Consider the following 25,057-nt stretch of genomic DNA (forward strand, 5'->3'; position numbering starts at 1 on the left):
AATGTGCAGCGAAACACAAACACCACATGTTCTAGTACTTAACACCATTCCATAAAGTCACCCTTACAAACTCTAAAAGTCTGGTTTCTTCTAGGATTTTTGATGATGGTCGCTGCGTTTTGAATTGTCCCTCGGGCAAATTTGAATTTAAGAACCAATGCCATCCATGCCACTCCACCTGCCAAGAATGCCAAGGAGATGAGCCTTCCAACTGCACCTCCTGTGGAGTAGGTGAGGGAGTCTGGTTGCTTGCTTCTTCTTCCTGCTGCAAACCTGCTTGCCCACTGGACATTATTTGGTTTGATTAAAAATCTTCATCTCTGGGGACAAGGGGGTGAGATTAGACAGCTGTCTGTTCATTAAAGAGTATGTACAACCTTGAAGTTTCTGCTTGTTGTCAGGACACAAGTTCAAATTGTTGGAGACACAGACCCGCTGCCCCTGAGGAGATGAGAGAGAAACTAAGAGATGTCTTTCCAGAGAATAGGAAAGAAAGGGCATGCAAACACGATGACAGACATGAGCTAGACAAAGCTAAGACTCATTGAGGTGAAAGTGAAAAGCTAGGAAATTAAGGCAGACATATTTGGTCTTTAAGAGAAATAGCATCATAGAGGTTGGGTCAGGGTCTCCTCAGCCCTGAGCTATGCCATTTAGAAGTTGTCAGAGCCCTGTGGGAACAGAGTAATCTTTTCCAAACACAAATATGACCTTTTCTGTCCCAGCCTTAGCAATGCTAAAGTTTCTGCTGTCATTAAATTATATTCCATGAGCTCTCAAATCCTCTGTAGTTTGACCCTTGACTCCTCTCCAGCCTCCCTACATATGCTGGCCCCCACTTTGACTTCATGGGGGACTAATTCATATTTTATTTGACCTACAGAACACTTTAAAATTTGAGCCAAATTGTGAAATTTCAAATAAAAACTTGGGTTTTTGGTTTCTCTTGAAAATTTGGAAGATCTGGCAACACTGCTCCATATGGTCCCCAAATGGTTGACTGGAGACCATCGGGGCTGCTCTCCATTTCGTCACAGTCCCCACCCCTCCCAGCTGTCTCACTAATCTTGAGGCTCCCAGTTACCACCATCATGACATTTACACAGTTTTTCTAATAGGAGAGAATTATTTAGCTTTGTTCTTGCTTGTAATAAAACCAAGAAAAATGAAGAATAAATGAAGGGTATCGTGCATTTGCAGAAAAATGAGAGCTAACACACTTCTTTGTATAAATTAAAATGATTTCTTTGTGTTTCATATGTAAACAAATTATATCTGTCAAATTTTACCTCTAACCTGCTTATTCTGTTCCTTTTCTCATCTGTAAGATGGTGATCATGGCTGCCTTCTTTTAGGATTATTATGAAAATGAAATGAGATAATAATAAAGCACTTAGAATGGGGTGGGGTGCATAGGAAGTACTCACTAAATATTAGCAATTATTATTATTATCACTACTATTACTACTGTTACTGTTTGTACCTGCTTGCTCCTACAGGCATTTCAGTCTCTCTAGCTGTTCAGACTTCACTTGAGATGTTCCCCAGCCACTGTCTACCTGATCTCTTTCTATTCATCCTTTAGGCCTCCATTTCAATGTCATTTCCACAGTGAGGGCTGCCCTAACCTTCTTGTCTAGGCTAAGCCCCCTTCATGTGAGCACCCTTGGAGCCCAGCACTTCCCATTCACAGGCCTCCTCACCCTTGCTATCTACCTTGTCCATCAGACTCTGTGCCTTGTAAGAGCAGTCAATGGTTTCTACCTGTTTTCTGCCGTATTTCGAGCATGGCACAGAATCTGGCATATAGAAGGCACACAATAAATAAATGGATGAATGTATGGTTCAGTAGAAACAATATCACTCAGAAAACCTGGATTCTAGTCTCGGCTTTGTCACTAATAAACTAGAAGACACTAACCCCATCACCTCACCTCTTTAAGTCTCTCCATGTTTGTAAAAAGGGGGAGAATGGACAAGACAGCATCTAAATTCCCTTTCACATTTAAAACACACTAAATCTTCATATATATACACAACTACGGAGTAGCTTAAATGCTAAACAAGTATCTAAAACATTCTAAGCATCCTATGGCTACTTGGACCAATCCACACGTAAGATGCCCTGACATTTCTTCTGTGTTTTCTATTTCAAAGTCTGTGTTTAACCTGTTCTCTTAACAAAATGTATTGTGGTGCCGAGGGGGAGAGAAGGTAGGGGAGGGAAGGACTGGGAGTTTGGGAGTAGCAGACGCAAACTATTATATGGGACGGACGAAAAACAGGGTCCTAGTACATAGCCCAGGGAACCATATTCAATATCCTGTGATGAACCATAATGGAAAAGAATATGAAATATACATATATATGTATAGCTGAGTTACTTCTCTGTATAGCAGAAAAAAAGCACAACTATTTTTTTTATGTTTGTTAATATCACCACTGATCTCATCAGAAAAGTCTTTGAGGATTGGGGAGCTATCAAGCTCACAAGCACATGTGATAAACACAACATTTAAATCAACTATACATCAATAATTTTAAAAAATGTATTGTGCCCCTCCCACATATAAGTTACTCTACATAGGTACCATGGAAAATGCATAAATAATAGCATGATACTCACTTTCAAGGAGTTTTACAATCTAACAGAAGGGTTTGTCCTCATGTATTATAAAACAGGAAGATATTAGATAAAAACTGAATGAATGGTAGCAACCCTACTACAGGTCACTGCTTTCAGCTGTAGCAAGAACAGGAGGCTTCCTGAAGAGGGGATGGTTGAGCAGGTTCTGATTAGCAGGGTTTTCTGCCTGTTAAGACTGTACTATCCCAAGTCCACATATTAGTGCAGCTAATCCACGAGGCAGAGCTGCAGAAGATAGATGATAGAATGGGTGCAGTTCTATATCAATAAGCTTTATTCAAAGGCTGAAATTCCTCTGGCTAGGGAGTCCCACCTACACACATAAGCCTGTCCCATCTCTCTGTAGAAATTTCATCCCTTGCTTAATTGTAAATTTGATAATGTTAGGTCTGAATCCTTTTGGAAAGGCAGATCTCCAGCTCTATTGGTGAAAATTCACTCTAAACTCTCTTCTAGGTTTATCCTCTACCAAACTGAGCCCAAAGCTAAGTTCTACCAATCATACAACAGCTTCAGTAAGCAAAATGTTGGAGTAAACTTCATAAAGTTTATTTTCAGAGTCCCTCAGCCTTTCTTTCATCCTTTCCAGCAATCCTGTTCCCTTCCTGCCTTTCAACCCTCAACCTTCCTTTCCTCCGGCAGACATTCAATGCCTTCACGTTGGTCCACCTTCTCTTCTAACAAAATCGGTTGCCAAGAAATACTCTGGAAACAGTTAATTACTCTTCAGTATAAATGAAAGCCAATCTGAACCTCTTTTGGAGTTCCTTGATTTTTAACTCTTGTCTCCTATTACCGCATGAACGGTTTTGTCACATAACAAAAATATCAGCACTTCTACTACAAGAACCAGCCTCTCCCCCCATATCATTACAGGAACTTAAATTCTGAGACTCTGGGCAAGTAGCCAAAAATTTATGCATGATATTCGAATCACTGAGGTGTCCAAATAATCATCCAAAGCTAAGTGAGTGGCCATGCTGTCAAGCTAGTAGAAATATCAAATCTTGGCATAATCCTGAACCAATCACGTGGGGAAAGCTGGCCATTGTTAAGGTACCTAAGTGACTTCCTTTTGCATGGTCCATGTATTTTAAACAACAAGACCCTTTAAATCTCTGTCTTTTAAACCCAAATTATAATACCCAGAGGGGTCCAAATAGCAAAACCATATCTGAACAATAAAAATGGAATTGGAGGGACTTCCCTGGTGGCGCAGTGGTTAAGACTCCACACTCCCAATGCAGGGGGCCTGGGTTTGATCCCTGCCCAGGGAACTAGATCCCACATGCATCCGCAACTAAGAGTTCGCATGCCACAACTAAGGAGGCCCCGTGCCTCAACTAAGGAGCCGGCAAGCCGCAACTAAGACCTGGTGCAACCAAATAAATAAATAAATAAATAATAAATAAAATGGAATTGGAGAACATTTCCTCTAATATCTGAACCCATCATCATTCATTTTTAAGATTGTTGATCCAGGGACTTCCCTGGTGGCGCAGTGGTTAAGAATCTGCCTGCCAATGCAGAGGACACTGGTTCGATCCCAGGTCTGGGAAGATCCCACATGCCGCAGAGCAACTAAGTCCATGTGCCACAACTACTGAGCCTGTGCTCTAGAGCCCGTGAGCCACAACTACTGAAGCCCGCATACCACAACTACTGAAGCCCGTGTGCCACAACTACTGAAGCCCGCACATCTAGAGCCCGTGCTCCGCAACAAGAAAAGCCACCACAATGAGAAGCCTGCACACCACAATGAAGCATAGCCCCCACTCTCCGCAACTAGAGAAAGCCTGCATGCAGCAGCGAAGACCCAGCACAGCCAAAAATAAATTAATTAATTAATTTTTTAAAAAGATTGTTGATCCAGTTGGATACGTTGGAAAAATGGGAATATTGACAAATATGAATTCACTCACTCATACATTCAGTCATTCAACAAATATATATTTAGAACTCACCATATGCCAAGCTGCCCTTAAGCCTCTAGATCTTGAGTTGACATCATATGAAGGTGTAGGGAATGTACAGCAACAGCTGGATGGAGGAGAGGGTGGGCTTTTCACTGCTCTCCCTCACATCTTCCTACCTACATGTGAGAAGGTTGGCACTTTGTAAAACAGAATCTTTTCTCAATGAGTCATGGTAGAAATGAGAAGAACAAAACTTGGAAAGTTGACCTTTTTGTGGTCTCTTGAGATTCGAGGTCCCACCAGATTGGGGTTTTGGGCTCCACAACCTTGATCTATAGCTGTAGAATCACCAAATGCACATTACATCCTCCCAAACACTCTCCTTCCCTTAGAGGATAATGTTTTTCCAAGTCTAACTTGGAGACTGCAAACACTTTTTTCTACCACCTCTTTCAACACTCTCTTTATTTTCTTTGTCCCATGGGGACCAGCAGACTTCCGGCATGAAATCACCATCAGAAAAAAGGGAGCTTCAGAGTCCGTAATCCAAGGGTGTGATTTTTAAATTGTATTTGAAATAGGGCTTTAATCAAATAAGAATATTAGGTTAAAACCTTTGAAAGTGCCTAGTTTACAGGTAAAAAAACAGTCGAATGTGGGCAATTTCATGTGGTTCAATCTAATATTCAATATTATACTGACTTTCGGATTTTGCACTTGTAACATGGAGTTAGCGCTATCTTTACAAATTCAGCAGCCTTGCAAATTTTTTTTTAAAAAATATTTATTATTTTTTAATTTTATTTATTTTTGGCTGCATCGGGTCTTAGTTGTGGCACACGGGCTCTTCGTTGTGGCGCACGGGCTTCTCTCTAGTTGTGGCCTGCAGGTTTTCTCTTCTTTAGTTGTGGCATGAGGGCTCCAGGGTGCGTGGGCTCTGTAGTTGTAGCGCATGGGTTTCAGAGCACATGGGCTCTGTAGTTTGCAGCACACAGCCTCTCTAGTTGAGGTGTGCAAGCTCAGTAGTTGTGGCACGTGGGCTTTGTTGCCCCACGGCATGTGGGATCTTAGTTCCCTGACCAAGGATCGAACCCGTGTCCCCTGCGTTGGAAGGCAGACTCTTTACCACTGGACTACCAGGGAAGTCCCAGCAGCCTTGCATCTTGAAGGTCAATGGTTCTGGGTCTTCATGTGGTAGATCACATGATGAGTGAGCTCTAGACCCAGTTATTTTAGGTAATGCAGATATTTTCAGAGCCAGGGACATGTGGGAGACCTGATTCAGAGAAGATGGATGCCCTGGGCACACTTAGCACAAGCAAAAACTCCAGGGGGTGGGAGGTAGGAGGCCTCTAGGTGCATCTACATTAATCTTGTGTGTTTAAGTGTATGATTAGAACTGATTAGAATCCTTTTGCATTCCTTATGATAGTTTGGAATTGATTAGAATTTTCCATTCCCTCCAGGGGCAACATTGGGTCTTCTGCAGAAGCAGATTCCCACAGTCTCATACTGGGAGTACTGTTGATTCTTTCCTTGCAGAGTCCAATGTTGACCGCCGCTCAGAACTTCCAGGAATTCATATAAAGGAGTCAAAGAGGCATGTTTGGTTGAGTGCTTCAATAGGCTGTCAATACAGGAATTGGTAGCTGTGCAAAAAGTCAGTCCTTATACAGTTAACACAAGTGTGTGATTTTGATAACAGAATTCAAAATCATTCTAAAAGATTGCACTATCATAGAAATGTATCTATCATCAAGAATTTGTTTATTCTCATGGGATCTCTACAGTCCCCAACTCTGTGAGCTTCTACAGACACCAAAAGGAGCCCAAGGAAGTCTTTTCAACTACAAGTTCAAAGATACTGCATTTTCTATTCAACCATTCTTATCTTTCTGGTCCACTGGGAGCAAAAGCAGTTGGTCATATCTTTTTAATAAAATGACTTCAGTTATATTACCTTCATGGTTAATTTTGTATATTTTCCTTCTTTTAATTTTGCTCATTTCTATCTGTTTAGATAAGCACGGCCGAGAGCGGTTCCTGTACTGGGGAGAGTGCCGGGAGAGCTGCCCCACAGGCCACTACCCTGACGAGGACCACACCTGCCGGCCTTGCCCAGACAACTGTGAGCTTTGCCACAGCTCACACGTCTGCACACGATGCAGGCGTGGCTACTTCCTGTTGCCCTCCAACCGCACCTGCCGGAAGTTAGAGTGTGGACAAGGTAAGGCTGCTTCATCACTTATATACCCAACTACGTTCCCAGAAACTGAACTTACTTCTTTAATAAATAAAACCTACCAACTTGATTTCAAAGCTACTTGCATGGCATACAGTCCAACTTTGTGCTATTTGTACCCAATCAAACTAATCTAATCTATTAAATTAATAGAAGGAGATAAAATGTGGGTGACACATACATCCTCAATCATGGTTGTGGGTTTCATAATTGTTCTATGATTTGCTTGAAAATAAGCTACACGCCAACGTATTTTTATAGCAACTAATGTGTCTCCATCCAGCGAAAATGAAATTGTGCTTTTTACTCCTCTTATTGTATAGGTGAAGTCCAAGACCCAGACTACGAAGAATGCATGCCTTGTGAAGAAGGGTGTCTGGGATGCAGTTTAGGTACGTCATCTCCCTTTTTCCTTAGAGTTGAAATAACTGTGTCCTTCTTCACACATCCGCATCCTGTCATTCCTTCAACAGGGACTCTTGTCATTGTTGTCACCATCAGTATCCATTAAGTGGGCTCACTTCCACGCAGACAGGGTCACAGTGAGAGATGCTCCCTTTTGAGGCAATGGATAGGTCACTAGTCTTCGCGAAACTCAAGTTTAGGAAAGGACAGGTATCTTCTCCCCTGGTTGTTAGCTAGTCGGCAGGTGATACCTACAGCAACCACATTTCAGGGTGCCTGGGACTCGGCCTCTGCTTAGCCTCTCAAGGTGACAATTTTGAAATGAGTAATGGTGGGAGAGAAATAAACTCAAGCAAAGAAATACATAATTACTCTAACTCACTCCGTATATGAAACACAAAAGCTTTTCAGAAGTTTTCCTTTGCACAAATGATTCTACTGCTTGGAGCCCAAGACAATCTTTTGAGAGGAAAGCAACATGGAGTCAGTAGAGTTTAAGATCCCCATCATACAATGAAAAGCACTTGCCAGTCTTCCATATAATTCTCTAGTTCAAATTATTGCCTTCTCCTTTCTCCCCATGCATGCCTGGTTCTCCTGCAGAACAGTGTGTATCATACAGCACCATTGGATTGGATGTAAAATGAAAAATAGGGAGGCCACCAAACCCCAAGAATGTATCTTAATGTAAATTTAGGCAAGATATTGACATAATTGGCACTTGGTTTTATGGATCTTTGAAAGGAAACCCAACCTAAATTAAAGATGGGTGGGATAATCTCTCTTCATAGAGTTTCCATGAAACCCTGTGACTGGTTAACTCATGCTTCTAAAACATCAATGTGCACACACATCACAAGGGGGATTTGTTAAAATGCAGATTCTGATTCAGGGGTCTAGAGTGGGGCCTAAGAATTTGCATTTCTAACAAGTTGTCAGTGAAGCCCATGCTTCATAAAGCACTCATGAAGTTGCAGGGGGTTAGACTGTGCCAGGATTAAGTAGACTTTTTATTGGCCTTACTTAATAGATTCCCTTAATTCTTAAATATTATACATGAGTTATAATTTATCTGATGGCCATCACCATCTCTCTCTGCCTTAAATGGAAAGACATATTATCTATAATATACGTAACTACAAAACAGAGTTTTGAGGAACTGGAATACCATTCCCCCTTTACCTTCCACTATACAATGGAGCATATATTATTGGAAAATAAAATATAATAATAAGTCGCACTTACGAAGGGGGTAGCACTTAGAGTCAGAGATTTAAGGATAAAATACTAATTTTCTGGGAAGCAAAAATAGATCTAAACTAAGTAATGAAAGTATTAAAATCTAAAAGATGAGTAAATTGCCATGTTTCTTGTGAAGAGATGGGACGTAGTCTTTCTTGCAGGGAGCAATGATAAATGTTTTTGACTATCTTGATTTCACTTTTTTGTCCATTTCAGACCATATTTGCCCATTGGTTTGCCCATTTTCCCTGCTAAATTTTGTGGTCTCTTTTTATACCTTTGCTATCATGTGTTATGTGTCCATGCTAACATCTTTATGCATCATGGAGGGGGGTGTGTGTGTGTATGTATGTGTGTGTGTATGTGTCTGTCTGTCTGTAAAATCTCAAACCTATGATTTCGGCTCTCAGGTTTAAAGAGGTGGATGAATGTGTGTGGACTCATTTAGGATCAGTGAGAATCTGGGCATGGGGGTGGGAACGGTAACAACCATGATCTGTATTGTACCCACCCTTCTCTTAGCTGATTCAGCTAAAGATGAGACTGAGATGTCTCCCCTGGATGATGAATTCCATAGCAGACCCCAGCAATCTGGGGACTCAAAATCCAAAAGAATCAGTTTTCAAAAAAAGAGATAAATTAGAAAGTTTGATTCACTTTACAAAGTGCTATTAAAATACTTCATTCCCTCCTTTAAGAGACTTCAGTTGTCTACTATGTGCAGAGTGCTGGCCTTGGCAGTGGGAATTCAAAGGTGATATGACTGTGATTCTGCTGTGAGACCCTCTCTGGCTGCCATAAGTGACACACCTGGAACCAAATCTTTTACAAGTCAAGCTGCCAGAGTAGAGAGATGTATACAGTGTAGTAGGATTGCAGGAGAGGGTGACATAGAACATTCTGCTAATTTCTAATTTGAAATTTGAAAATTTCTCTTAATTTATTAACTATATGTTGAACCTTGTTTATTTTTGTATTGCCTTAGCTGAAATCAATTATCATCTTATTTCTGAAGCTTTTGTTAATCTTTCCAATAGAATTAACTCTTTTTTCTTGTTTCCCCTGGTTTGTAGGCCAATGATAATACTTTTTACTGCTGATTTGTGTAATATTTGGTGTGTACACATCTTTCTGCCTAGAGAGTAAACTACTTCAGAACAAACTCTGTGACATATACACTGCTCCCACAAGAACTAGCAGCATGTCTAGGGTATAATAAAAGCACAATAAATGTGTAAACGTTTGTTGAATTGAATTTGAGAGTTGCCCAAATTCAAAGCAGAGATGCATGGCTCAGGATACACATGGATTTAGATACGTTTTCTCTAGTCAGACTGTGTCTATGGGCCTTTTATCGGGCTGGAAACAAACGAATAGCATTTTACATAATATCATTTTATTCTAAGAGGATTTGATGCCAAATTCTTTATCTTTGTAACCAATATCTTAAATGGAAATTTCAACTAAGATAAATCTAAGTGTTCTAAATTACATTTCTTCATTAATTGAGAGGATAAGCAAATAGAATCATTTTTACACTTGACATTTGACTATAACCTAAGATTTGGGGCCCATACCTACGTCAGCATTGACTTGACTTAATGACTGATTTTAATCAAATTGCGTAAGATCTCTTTACTTCCTTACCATATCGATAAAATAGAGAGATTAATGTGCCTTTATCTTGGCTCAGAAATGGGTGATGAAAACTGATTAATATTTGCATACTTAATAAAACAGCAATAGTCCCTACTCTTGGGGGAAAATATACACAAATTTGAAAAATTTGAAGTAACTGAAAGAAAAAAAAAAGCCATTTAAATTAAGTGCCACACCGGTCAGAATGGCCATCATCAAAAAAATCTGCAAACAATAAATGCTGGAGAGGGTGTGGAGAAAAGGGAACCCTCTTGCACTGTTGGTGGGGATGTAAATTGATACAGCCACTATGGAGAACAGTAGGGAGGGTCCTTAAAAAACTAAAAATAGAACTACCATATGACCCAGCAATCCCACTACTGGGCATATACCCTGAGAAAACCATAATTCAAGAAGAGTCATGTACCAAAATGTTCATTGCAGCTCTATTTACAATAGCCAGGACATGGAAGCAACCTAAGTGTCCATCAAGAGATGAATGGATAAAGAAGATGTGGCACATATATACAATGGAATATTACTCAACCATAAAAAGAAACGAAATTGAGTTATTTGTAGTGAGTTGGATGGACCTAGAGTCTGTCATACAGAGTGAAGTAAGTCAGAAAGAGAAAAACAAATACAGTATGCTAACACATATATATGGAATCTAAAAAAAAAAAAATGGTCATGAAAAACCTAGTGGCAAGACGGGAATAAAGACACAGACCTACTAGAGAATGGACTTGAGGATATGGGGAGGCGGAAGGGTAAGCTGGGATAAAGTGAGAGAGTGGCATGGACATATATACACTACCAAATGTAAAACAGATAGCTAGTGGGAAGCAGCTGCATAGCACAGGGAGATCAGCTCGGTGGTTTGTGACCACCTAGAGGGGTGGGATAGGGAGGGTGGGAGGGAGGGAGACACAAGAGGGAAGAGATATGGGGACATATGTATATGTATAACTGATTCACTTTGTTATAAAGCAGAAACTAACACACCATTGTAAAGCAATTATACTCCAATAATGTTAAAATATATATATATATAAATTAATTAATTAATTAAGTGACAATTAAGGGGATAAATATATGTACCAAGTGAATTTAGCAAAGGGAGGAAGCCCTGGGCACTGAAGTGATTAAGGAAGGCTTCCAAGAAAATGGGACTTGAGATGAGCCTTAGAGTTTCCATGGAATTTAGACAGATAAGAAAGCAGGGCTGCACTATGGAGGGGCTTTTGACCTGGACAGTCGCAGAAAAAAGGTTTGGAGGGAAGGATTTCTGCCATGGATTTTAGGACACTAATTTTGCAGAAGGAATATAATACTGCAAATACAAGGGAATAGGCAATCACTTTAGAGAAGTGATTGAAAATCATAACTTGAATTCTGGACTCATGAGTTTGTGCCTAAAAGGGAATAACTGAAGGTTCTTATAGAAGAGAAAAAGAGAGTTTTTTGAAGAGGTGTTTTAAAAAGATTAATTTTGTAACTCCAATAACTGTGTTGAGGGTAGTTGAAAGGGAGTGAGGTTGCAGACAGAGAAACCAGCTAGATGACTATTTCAGAATTCTGGGTATGAAGTAACAGGAGCCTGATCTAAGGTAAGAGCCAGGGAATTATGAAGAAAGAAATAGGTTTTAAAAATCACATGAGGGCTTCCCTGGTGGCACAGTGGTTGAGAATCTGCCTGCTAATGCAGGGGACACGGGTTCAAGCCCTGGTCTGGGAAGATCCCACATGCCGCGGAGCAACTAGGCCCGTGAGCCACAACTACTGAGCCTGAGCGTCTGGAGCCTGTGCTCCGCAACAAGAGAGGCCACAATAGTGAGAGGCCCATGCACCGCAATGAAGAGTGGCCCCCACTTGCCGCAACTAGAGAAAGCCCTCGCACAGAAACGAAGACCCAACACAGCCAAAAATAAATAAATAAATAAATAAAAATTAAAAAAAAAAAAATCACATGAAACGGACTTCCCTGGTAGCACAGTGGTTAAGAATCCGCCTGCCAATGCAGGGGACACGGGTTCGAGCCCTGGTCCGGGAAGATTCCACATGCCACGGAGCAACTAAGCCCATGCACCACAACTACTGAGCCTGCGCTCTAGAGCCACAACTACTAAAGCCCTCACGCCTAGAGCCCGTGCTCCGCAACAAGAGAAGCCACTGCAATGAGAAGCCCGCACACCACAACGAAGAGTAGCCCCCACTCGCCGCAACTAGAGAAAGCCCGCACGCAGCAATGAAGACCCAATGCAGCCAAAAATAAATAAATTAATTAATCAAAAAAAAAATCACATGAGGGCTTCCCTGGTGGCGCAGTGGTTGAGAATCTGCCTGCTAATGCAGGGGACAGGGGTTCGAGCCCTGGTCTGGGAAGATCCCACATGCCACGGATCAGCTGGGCCCGTGAGCCACAACTACTGAGCCTGCGCGTCTGGAGCCTGTGCCCCGCAACGGGAGGGGCCGCGATAGTGAAAGGCCCGTGCACCGCGATGAAGAGCGGTCCCCGCACCGCGATGAAGAGTGGCCCCCACTTGCCTCAACTAGAGAAAGCCCTCGCATGAACCGAAGACCCAACACAGCCAAAAATAAAATAAAATAAATAAATAAAGTAGCTATAAAAAAGAAAAGTGCTTTAAAAAAAAAAAAAAAAATCACATGAAACAAATGACCCTATGCATAAGAAAAGATGCTTAACTTTGTTCGTTATATGGGAAATGCAAATTAAAACAACCATAACAGGGGCTTCCCTGGTGGCGCAGTGGTTGAGAGTCTGCCTGCCAATGCAGGGGATACGGGTTCGAGCCCTGGTCTGGGAGGATCCCACATGCCGCGGAGCAACTGGGCCCGTGAGCCACAATTACTGAGCCTGTGCGTCTGGAGCCTGTGCTCCGCAACAAGAGAGGCTGCGATAGTGAAAGGCTCGCGCACCACGATGAAGAGTGGCCCCCACTTGCCGCAACTAGAGAAAGCCCTCGCACAGAAACGAAGACCCAACACAACCATAAATAAATAAATAAATAAATTTAATTTAAAAAAAAAAACCCATAACATACCATGTCTCACCTATTAGACTGGCAATATTACAAAAGCTTACAAAACACTGTACAGACAAGGCTGTAAGAAAGCCCTCTTAACCGTAACTGATGGAAGACAAAATGGTACGACCACTGTTGAAGGAAAGTTGGCAATATACAACACAATCGCATACGCATCTGCTTTGACCCCTCAACACCCCTTCTAGAAATTTATCCTGAGGATATGCACCCACAAACTCAAAACAGCATATTCACAGTGTTATTCATTGTGGCATTATTTGTGGTGTAAACTATTTTAAACAGCCTAAATGCCTTCTCGTGGAAGAAACTCATTGAATCAACTGAAGGACACATACATAATGGAGTACTATGCAGCCATAAAAGAGCAAAGATCTATATGAACTGATGGTGGTTTTATGATACACTGTTAAGTAGAAGGCAAGGTGCCAAAAAATGTACATAGTATGCTACCTTTTTGGTAAGAATAGATGGTGAAATAAAACATATGTGCATATGTGTATATATATATATATATACACATACACACATATACATTTTTTACTTATTTTTAAATAAGTAGCACAGAAAAGATACATCAGAAACTAATGAAAATGCTTACCTACAGAGAAAAGTGTAAAAGGAATGGGAGTGAGCCTTCTCTAGGTATAACTTTTTACATAGTTTTGATTTGAACCATGTAAGTGGGTTACATATTCATAACAAATGACACAGTAATTAGTGTGAATGGGCTCCCACTGGCCAATCTGGGACAATTTGAGCATCAAAAAAAAAGATGATAAAGATTACAATTCAATTAATAAAAATAATCTATGCATCAAGAATGATATTTAAAGAAGAGAGGAAGGAAGCGATGGGAAAATAGAATAAGGGAGAAAGCTCTTTACAGTAAGATTTCACCTGTTATATATGCAAGGGAATAATTAGAGTATCATCATTTTACATCCCCTAGTGTATTGATTCATGGGAGAACTATGAGTGGATGCTAAAATCATTAGGTGGAAAATTGTTCGGGAACACAATAATCACACAGACTCAAAGTACTTCCATAATTACTAGTTAACTACAATGGAGGGATTTGCTGCTTACCAACTTAACCAAGTTATTACACTTAACATTACCATCATTAGTTCCATACAACATAACATCATGTGTTTCCTGATGTGATATATTAACAATATAACCTAGGAGCCTTGACGAAAGTGTCTAGACCAATGATTTTCAACTGGAGGTGACTGTGACTCCAGGGGACATTTGTCAATGTTTTGAGACATTTTTGATTGTCATGGCTGGGGAGTTTAGGGATGAAATGTCATGATGTCCACAACTTATTTTCAAATGGTTCAGAGAAATAAAAGGATTGAGGTAAAGCATATAAAGTTGTTCATTGTGCTATTTCAGGCTTTCCGTAGATTTGAAAAAAAAAACTTTTTAAATTGGAGAGAAAAAAGCACTTCATGCTGGGTCAGCTGAGAGGGCCTAGAAGCAACACCCCAGTAGCAATAACCACACCTAGTGCCCAGATCTAGATTCTTGACACCATCCTCCAATAAAAGATACCAAGGCTCCTTGGAAAATTGGCTGATTCTAGGACTGGGGCAGGAAATATACCAGATGAGCTGCAGCATTGTGTAGTGACAGAAAGCAAGAGAGCGCTCAAAGGAAAAAACCCCACAATGATGGGGGTACAGCAAAGGGACATAGGAGACAAGTGAAAGAGCTCCCAATAGCCAAAACAGGAACAATTTGAGCAATAATATAAATAAAATAGTATTAGCTTATAACCCAAAGTATAAAATAAGAATCCATGAGTTCATAAGATAAAAATAAATAAATGGTTGAGTAAATAAGTAAATGGGGGAGAGGAGACAAATCTTCAGTGCAAAACATTGCAAATAACTTATCTAGCACTCCTCCCTCCAGGAAGTGAGCATAGCTCCCTACTCCTTAAGTGTAGGTTGCATGTAGTGACTTCCTTCCAAGAGGACAGTATGAAAGGGAGGAAGGGGAAGAGCCTCACAGTGGGGAAACCTGATAAGCACTATCTCATCCAAGTGATCAAGGTCAATGTCAGCAGTGCTATATCAGATTTTTTTTAAATAAATTTATTTATTTAATTTATTTATTTTTGGCTGTGTTGGGTCTTTGTTGCTTCAAGGGGGCTTTCTCTAGTTGTGGCGAGTGGGAGCTACTCTTCGTTGTGGTGTGCGGGCTTCTCATTGTGGTGGCTTCTCTTGTTGCGGAGCACGGGCTCTAGGCGCGTGGGCTTCAGTAGTTGTGGCTCGCGGGCCCTAGATCGCAGGCTCAGTAGTTGTGGCACATGGGCTTAGTTGCTCCACGGCATGTGGGATCTTCCCGGACCAGGGCTTGAACCCGTGTCCCCTGCATTGGCAGGCGGATTGTTAACCACTGCGCTACAGGGAAGCCCACTATATCAGATTAATGGGCAGGTACCCTTGATGTAAAGGGAGCAGAATGGCATTTTGCCTCTGCAGTCTTCCACCCCAAAACCCATAACCCCAGTCTAATCATGAGAAAAACATCATCAGAAAAATATCTCGATAGAGGGCTATTTCATAAAATACCTGATTAGTACTCCTCAACACTGTTAAGGTTGTCAAAAAAGTAAAGTCTGAGAAATTGTCATAGTCAAGGGGAACCTAAGGAAACCTGACTGCTAAATGTAATATGGTAACTTAGGTAGGATCCTGGGTCAGAAAAAAAGACAATAGGTAAAAACTAGGGAAATCTGAGTACATTATGGAGTTCAGTTAATAATAATCTCATCATCATTATCATCAAGGGCATGAGAGAACTATTTGGGGTGTTGGAAGTGTCCTGTATCTTGATTGTCAGGGGTGATTACATGACTGCATGTTTATTTGTCAAAATTCATAGAACTGTACACCTAAAAAGGGCAAATGTTACACTATGAAAATTATATTTCAATAAGTCTGATTTAAAAAGAAAAGTATAACGTTACCAGTGCCCCTCTTTCCCATCTCTACATAGTAAAACCATAACAGTAACCTAATTGCCAGCATTTATTGAACACTTACTCATGTTCTGTATGTGTATTACCTCACTTAACTCTAAGAAGTAAATGTAATTATTGTTCTCATTTTTTGGATGAAGAAATTAAGCTCAAAACAGTTAAGCAACTTATATAAGATAACAGAGCTGGTAAACATTAGGACTAGGACTTGATTCTAGATAGCTCAAGATCAAAACCCATGTGTTTTACAACCATTCTATCCATACCACCTAATGTTCTTCCTTTCTGATTCTACGGAAAGGAATATTATGCTTTATGGAATAATAAAAAGATAAAAGAAAAATTTGTATCTGCCCCTTTCCTCAGTTCTACACACAATAGCTATTATACTTTGTTTAGCTACAACTTTAAGCCCAGGTGCCATAACTAAATTTACCAAACAGTGAAAGTGTTCATAACAGTCATGCAAATTGATTTGGGATCACAGCTCACCTGAAACTGTCAGCCTTTAGGACCTGCATCTGGAATGTTCTGAGATGGAGCAGAGCAGATAGGAGAATCCTTGCAGCAGAAGGACTAAGAGAAGGTGGGCTCATTTTCATTTAGCCCTGGATTCCTCTCTGCCACTTTACCTGCCTTCAGTTTCATTCACGTTCACAGGAACTCTTTTACTTTCTGGACAGTGGGTTCCATCATAAGGGTATGATTGGCAAGAGACACCCCTCTCTTCTCCTTGTGAATATGAAGTGAGCTCTCTCCACCCTGATCCATGTTAGATTCAAGCTTCAGATCCAGGAATTAGAGAACCAACCTCACTTCCTTCTGCTACTCTATTTTCTATTAAGGAGTGAGACCTCGGTCATAGAGGAAACAATATCAAGACATGTGAGACATGAATTTCATGGTTTAGTTTTCGAATGGAGCGGACATACAGGGTTTTTCAAATGAAATATGGTAGTCACAGATCACTATTTTACTTTTACCCAGATCTTCCTTTGGACCTTTCCCATAAAATTTCTGGGGGAACAAGAACAGTGTCAAACAGTTTTGGTGCCTTCCAAATCAAAGGCATTGCAGAATAAAATGTATACTAGCCTGATGTCTCCTTTAAATTGGAAAGAAGTTGCTGATTGTAAAAACGAAACTCAACATTCATAAAGGACCTTGCAGTGACTGATTGCATTACTCACTATCCAGCCAACCTTAGGGCATGACCCAGGTGGCTCGCTACCATCATTTCCATGGGCAGTTCGAGATGACTCTTTTCTTTAAAAGGCCAAACACAGGGCTTCCCTGGTGGCGCAGTGGTTGAGAATCTGCCTGCCAATGCAGGGGACACGGGTTCGAGCCCTGGTCTGGGAAGATCCCACATGCCACGGAGCAACTGGGCCCGTGAGCCACAATTACTGAGCCTGCGCGTCTGGAGCCTGTGCTCCGCAACAAGAGAGGCCGCAATGGTGAGAGGTCCACGCACCGCGATGAGGAGTGGTCCCCACTTGCCGCAACTAGAGAAAGCCCTCGCACAGAAGCGAAGACCCAACACAGTCATAAATAAATTAAAAAAAAAAAAAAAAAAAAAAAAGGCCAAACACAAGCCATGGTCAGAGGAAGGATTGGAATCTAAATGCACTGTCACCAGTTTGCTGAAGAAAAGAGAAACGAGCAAGCTCTATTAGACAGTGGGGACAGTGCTGTCTTGAAAACAAAAACATATTTTTCATTTATTAGAGCCTCCCTCTCCCCTCATTTTCTAAGTGATATCTCATTTCAAAGGTGGTGGGTTAGAAGAAAAGAAACCTTAAGAAAAGAGAACCCACAGTTGGAAGAATTTGCAGAAGTTTTGCACTTTCATGGTTCCTTATTCATCCTGGCTTTCTTGACTAATTTACTTAGCAAATATTTATTGCATACTTTTGTGCTTTCTGCTTTCCCATTATTATTCCACAAATAACAGGACTGTGTAACCTAATATTTATTGAGCATCACCATTCACCAGGCACTGTGCTAAACACTTACGGAGATGATGTATTTTCACATCTATAATCCAGTGATTTTTACAGCTGGAGAAACTGAGGATTAAAGAAGTGTTGAAACTTGATCAATTTTATGCATATGGGAAGTGACAGAGGAATTAAGCTGTCAGTTTCAAGCAATCCTGTGCATAACTTTGTTTACTTTTTTCACAGAGGAACTAGTTGGCTTTGAAGCTGTTTGTCCCGAGTAGGCACTATGATGGGCAAGGTTGTGCTCTGATAATGGATTATCCCCAAATCTCAAGAACTTAAGACAACAAAGGTTTATTTTTCACTTGTGCTCCATCCCCATCATGGGTCAGCTGAGAACTGGGCTCTGCCTGGTCCTCAGTCCAGAACCCAGGTTGATGGAACAGCCATTAATTACCTTGTCATGGCAGAAGCAAAGCACACTGGCTTTCAAAGGTTCCCCCAGGATTGACACTTGTAACTCCTGCTCACAAATTTTTTGGCCAAAGCAAATCATATGGTTCTGCCTGAGACTGCAGACTGGGGAGATGCAATCTTGCCACGTGCCCGCAAAAGGGAAAGAAACTAATATTGTGCACATCCTAAAGACATTCTCACGTGATAATGACTAAGACTGTTACTGGTATATGCTGAGGTCTCACCTCCTATGGTTGCATGTGAAATAGCCCCAAACATGCACCCAGTCTGTGTCACTGATTTCTCTCTTCTACCGCTCTGAATCTTATCCAAGATAATTGCCCACTATCTACCTTGGCAGTGTCTGACTTTCTCCTTCTCTCAAAAAAACTCTTCTGAAGAAGCTGCTATATTTTTTCAACTGATGGAGTTTCCCATAGTATCCTGCTATCTCACTTCTCTGATCCCTTGGCAACAGAAGAGTCAAAAAGAGGACCAGCGATAAATGACATGATCGGTAAACTGTCAGCTGAAAGGACCTTGATCTTTCTTTACCCTGTTCTTTCAAACCCCTATTATGAGAATAATAACATGCTGGTATCTCTTGCCTTTATCTGCTGCTTAAGAAATATGCCCATATGAGACCAGTCTTAGGAATCTGGACAACTTTCTCTCCATTTTTTAGAGTTTAGTTCAAGAAATATTTATTGGGCATCCATATCAGGCTAAGCACGGGGATACACAGGTGAACAAACATGCTCTCTGCTCTCAAAGGGCTCGTGTGGAAATGGAAAGCTCGGTGATTCTTGGCCCTGGGTGCACCTGAAAATCACCTGGGGAGATAGAAAAATGCAGTGCTGAGACCCACTTCCAAGGTTTCTGATTTAATTGGTCTGGGGTGAGGCTCAGGCATCAGTATTTTTTCAAAACCCTTGGACTGATTCTAATGTGCAATCAGAGTTGATTTAAGATAGGTATATAAACAGATAACTTCAACATCATATTTAAAACACTGTTGAGGATGAAGCTGAAGCAGAAGCAGATACATTATATCATAATAACTACAACTTACTGTCCATTCCATATGAGGTGATCACCTAGGTAGGCACTTTACAAACACAATCTCTACTCCCCAGTACAATCCTCTCTGTTCAAAATCCTTATCCCCATTTCATAGATGAGAAAACCAAGGCCCAGAGAGTTTGCAACTTGCCCAAAGTCACATAACTAGCAAGTTTCAGAGCTAAATTTAAACTTAGGACTCTCTGGCTCCAAACCAACAGAACATCCAAATATTTGCTCTTTTTCCAGAGTAGACTGCACTCATTCACCATTTTCCTAGAGAATGTAAATGAAAGTCGTGTAAGTCAACCTGCCCTATTTGTTTCACTCTTGGTTATATTCTTATGCTACTTAGTTGTGTTTCCTGAAGTTTCCCTCTGCTCCTCCTACATTCAAGTTCACATTCTTACGGCGATGGGGGAGAAGAAATAGTGGGAAGGTAGCCTAAGTTCAATGCTAGAGCAACTAACTCATCATCTTGGCACTTCATGCTATTTTCCCCCAGAGCCAGGTATAATCAAAAGTTCCTCCTCCTAGTTGTGTAAATGACCTGCGAAGTCGAGCTGCAAGCCAAGGCTGTCTGAATCACGTGTGCTTGCAGAAAGAGAGCTGAGCCAATTACTTCCAAAACAAACCTAGTTAAACAAAAGCGCAGAGTGTGGTTGAGCACAACGCACAGGGTGGAGGGGTTCAGAAGACCAGCTCCCGTTCCTGAAAGCATCATGGTGCCTGCAACGTTAAACTGCCAGTGATTAGGGGCAGGGGACATTTGGGCTGGTGGGATGGATTTCACCTCTACAGAACTCTCTAGAAACCAACAAGAATGTCCCTTTTGCATTTTTAGGGGTAACAAGCTGGAAAAATGTTGCCAAATTACTTTTTTTTCAGTGAAATATTGATGATATTTCTGAAATCCTTCAGCTTATGTCTGTCCGTTAATTTGACAACAAAAATAAAAGTGAGACCAGCAGTAGTAACTGGAACCTTGGATGGTTAGGTCTCAGCTTAATTTTGTGGGATGGTGGAAAATGGAGTCTGAAATCTTAGTATCTATCTCCCTCCTTCCCCTACCACAGTGAAAATCTTTGGGCAAGTCCCATATACTTTTCATTTCTTAATTGCATCCTGTTTTTGTAAAGGAAAACATCATAAGTTGCCTTCTTTTTACCTCCTAATATGGCCCTAGAGATTATAATGAAAACTGGAAAAATGATCATATCTTGGGCTCCCTAAGGGAGTGAAACCAAGAGCTTCTATTATTAATAGCAAAATAAAATGTAATTTGCTTTCTCTCCATTTCCACCCTTTTTCTTTCCTATCGTATCTGCCATCATCAAGAGGCCTGTTGATATACCTGAGGCCACACTTCTAAATTGCGTGCCACTGTGTCATAAGCACTTAGCGTAGTACTTGTCACCAGGTAGGCACTCAGTAAATGTCTGTGACTTTTGTGCCTACTCTGACCTGTCCTCATCTCACCCCCAGAGCTCCATCTCCCTGCACCACTGCCACATTGCCATTTCACAGTCCTTTACCAGATGGTAGGAAGAGCTTCAAGCTCCACTGGCAGAGGAGAAAAAAAATTGATTTAAGTCACAGAGCAGACACCAGAATTGAGAGAAGCTGAGTGTGGGTGAGGCGGGAGCATCTGCATGTTGATACCCAGCTGCTCAACAGGCAGATCTCCAGCTAAGACTCAGGCCAACAATGAGTGTCAGTAAATTGCCTCTGCACCTCTTGAGTCTGAAATTCCAGCCTTCCAACAGTCAACAGGAGGGTAATTTGGTAGGAGTCCAGACTCGTCCTTTCCATGAAGTCTCCCTGCAACTCCCACCAGAAAACCTTGGCTGCAGCCCGACCTACAGCCTCAGTTCAGCTTCCAGCACAGTGGGCCAGCCCAGGGCACAAGAAGCAAAATGGAGACCAAATGGCACAGCAAGCTGGAGACAGCCGAGGGCACAGGGACAGGGTCCCTCATTTCCCACCCCTTGGCCAAGTACCCAAAGTTGAAGTACTGGAAGGCAGGGGATGGCCATGCCAACATCTCTCAACATTAGTCATGCCCTCACTGGCGATGTTACCGGGTCAGTCGAAACTTTTTTCCTCCCAACGGTGCCTATGCCCATCTGTAGCTGCCTTTTTTTTTTTTTTTTTTTCCCCAGATCTTTTCCATAAAAACAGTGTGTTCTGACTGTCTATAAACTATCCACCCCTAGGTGAGACAAGTAGATAATGTTTTGTATGAGCCAGGCAAGCGACCCAGGGGTGTCTACCTCCCAGCCCCTTGTTCCATGTCCACCAGGGACCGGGGGGCCCATGAGAGCACTGGGAGAGGAGCATTTATGCCTGAGAAGTTCCCATTCAATCAGCTCACCAGGATCAGAGCAAATCCGAGGACAAACATGGCATTAACTCCAGAGGGCTAACACGTGTAATCTAATCTGGAGATGCAAAGGGTGGGATACTAAAGTAGAAAAGTTTCTCAATCTCTCCAACCTCTAATTTGGACCAGAAAGAGCTGACAGCTTGATTTATCATCACAAAGGAACTTTATGCCCTAAAATAATTGCTAGAAACCTGGATGTTCCGCTAGAAAAATAAATCAACCTAAAAATGTAGTCTCCATATTACCGTGTCCCCAACATTTTAGGGATGACATCGAGCCTTTGGGTGAGATCTGGAGGTGAGTGTGGAAAGAGAAAGGAGGTTGTTTTGAAGGGGTGTTTATTGGAAAGCCTACTACAATCATGTTAGCTGCCCAAACCAATTGTAAAATTGCAGATTTATTATGTTTAGCAGAAATGCAGTCTGTACATCTGAAATATTATCCAAATGACCCAGCTTCAACTTAGAAATCTTCTATGAATTGAAACAAGTGAATTAGAAAGGCTCTTGTCTTTAGCACTGAAGGGTCTGTGAGAGGTGAGACAACATTTATAGTAGTGATAAAATACTATATTTAAGGCTATAAAAATTTGGCATACAAGATCTCAGTTCAGAAGTAAATTTGTTTTATGTGCTTGGCAAAAGAGCAACCGAAAAGTTTTACAAATGGGAAGTTTGACCTACTGAGACTTCAAAACATAAAATATGTCAATTATTCCTGGGGACTGGGTATAGTAATTACCCCTTTGAATGTTAAAAAATGCAAAATCAGAAGCATGAAATCAGTGACTGCTTACCTTGACCATGGCACGCATGGCTGATGACAGTTACGCAGAGCGACGGTCCAACTGTCACATTATGTGCCCGGGTGTGCCTTAATGGGATGGGCCACTTGGAAACCTAGCAAGAAACTGAGGGAAAGCAACGGAACCCTGTCCAATGAACAGATACCTCATCTGGTGGGGCATCATGCTTCGGTCTGCCCAGAAGCCAGCAATCCTGTACTTGGGATTCTATGCCTGGTTCAAGCTAGACCTAGCAGAAAATACTGGACAACTGACAGATGTGCATTGTAATCCAAAGAGCCTTACTAATTTTAGCCTTCTCCACATCTCTGACCTCATCACCTACCCCTCTCTCTTCATCCTTACTCTCAGCTACCCTGGGGGATCCTGGCCAAGATTGCTTCTAGCCCATTCTTGCTCCCAGGCCCTGCCCTAGCTGTTGTTTCCTCCACCTGGAATACTCTTCTTGAGATATTAACCTGGCTGGCTCCTTCCTGCCATCACATCTCAGTTTAAACATCACCTCTAAGAGGCTTCCCTGCAGCACCCAATCTAAAGAAGTCAGCCGGTCTCTGTTTCTGTCTCTGTCCCTACCTCTCTCTGTCTCTTTCTCCTCCCCCTACCCCTCACCTCCACTCTCACTCCACATACGCACAGCAATCACCTATTTTAATGCTGCCAGATCTCATGCAATTATCTGATATTTTAATTTTTTTTTCCTTATTTTTTTTGGCTGTGTCGGGTCCTAGTTGTGGCACGCGGGATCTTTGTTGAGGCATGCAGGATCTTTTCATTACGGCTCGGGCTTCTCTCTAGTTATGGCATGCGGGTTTTCTCTCTCTAGTTGTGGTGTGTGGGCTCTGTAATTTGAGGCACGTGGGCTCTCTCGTTGAGGCGCTCAAGCTCAGTAGTTGTGGCGCGCAGGCTTAGTTGCCCCACGGTATGTGGGATCCTAGTTCCCCGACCAGGGATGGAACCCGTGTCCCCTGTGTTGGAAGGTGGATTCTTTACCACTGGACCACCAGGGAAGTCCCTGATATTTTAATTTTTTATTTAGTTTTAAAACTTGTTTGCTGTGCTTCTTCCTTCATTAAAATGTAACTGCCAGGCAGGCAGGGACTTTGTTCTCTTTGCTGTTGTCTCATCAGTACCTGAAACCTGCCTACCACGTGTAGATGCTCAATATACAATTTTAGAACAAATAAACAAGCAGACTCCTGACAGGTAAACCTATGGGGCAGGTTTGAAAGAGCCCTTGTGGGGAGTGGAGGAGCCAGACTCCAGCCCCAGAGCTCACTTCAGGCAAGTCATTGCACGCTTGTCTCTGGGCCTCACATGCTTATCTGGAAACAGAGACCGGATGATCGGTGGTCTGCCCTCTGTTCTGTGAAGCCCTTCCCTCCCCCCACTGTCACTTCTCCCAATTTAGCCAGAGCAGCTTTGCTTTGACCTTTTTTTATGTATTTGATTTTTCATAAGTTCCCGTTTGATAAAGGATTCTGCTGCTAAAATAAAAATTTTAATCCTCCAGATTAGATAAACCCTTCTGCTTGAAGTTAATCCTGGCTCAGCCTCGTTACCAGTTGTGTGATTCTGGGAAATTCATTTAACTTCTTTAAACTTCGACATCATCATACATACTAGAGACAATTTCAGGACCTACCTCTCAGCATCTCTGGGAGTTACTCCACCCATGGTAGGCAGAATAATGACTCCCCAAAGATGTCAATGCCCTAATCCCTGGATCCTATGAATATGTTGTCTTCCACAGCAAAAGGGACTTCGAAGATATAATTAATGTTAAAGATTTTCGGATGGGGATGTTATCCTAGATTATCCAGATGGGCCGAACCTAAGCACATGAGTCCTTAAAAGTGGAGAACCTTTCTAGCTACAGTCAGGAGGAGATGAAAGAGAAAGAGAAATCCCTCACTGCTGGCTTTGAAGCTAGCCGAAGGGGCCCCCGGAGCTGAGGAACATGGGTGGCCTCTACAAGCTGGATATAACCCTCCGTGATAGCCAGTAAGGAAATGGATCTCAGTCCTACAACTGCAAAAAAAAAACCTGGGGGCTTCCCTGGTGGCTCAGTGGTTAGGAATCCGCCTGCCAATGCAGGGGACACGGGTTCGAGCCCTGGTCTGGGAAGATCCCACATGCCGCAGAGCAACTAAGCCCGTGCTCCACAACTACTGAGCCTGCGCTCTAGAGCCCATTCTCACTGCAACTAGAGAAAGCCTGCGCGCAGCAACAAAGACCCAATGCAGCCAAAAGTAAAT

At 41.9% G+C, this 25,057-nt stretch overlaps 1 protein-coding gene across 8 annotated transcripts in view; it reads left to right on the forward strand.

Annotated features, from left to right (window-relative positions):
- The window catches only part of PCSK5 (proprotein convertase subtilisin/kexin type 5), a 489,089-nt gene that overhangs the window by 377,150 nt on the left and 86,882 nt on the right, over positions 1 to 25,057 (forward strand). For all 8 annotated transcript variants that reach the window (XM_036855671.1, XM_036855664.1, XM_036855665.1 and 5 more), the window contains 3 exons: positions 95 to 231; positions 6,584 to 6,790; positions 7,129 to 7,197. In XM_036855671.1, the coding sequence (XP_036711566.1) occupies positions 95 to 231; positions 6,584 to 6,790; positions 7,129 to 7,197 (413 nt within the window). The remainder of the gene's footprint in view (positions 1 to 94; positions 232 to 6,583; positions 6,791 to 7,128; positions 7,198 to 25,057) is intronic.

This window comes from Balaenoptera musculus, chromosome 6 (genome assembly GCF_009873245.2).
Source record: "Balaenoptera musculus isolate JJ_BM4_2016_0621 chromosome 6, mBalMus1.pri.v3, whole genome shotgun sequence".
Taxonomy (NCBI): Eukaryota; Metazoa; Chordata; class Mammalia; order Artiodactyla; family Balaenopteridae; genus Balaenoptera; species Balaenoptera musculus.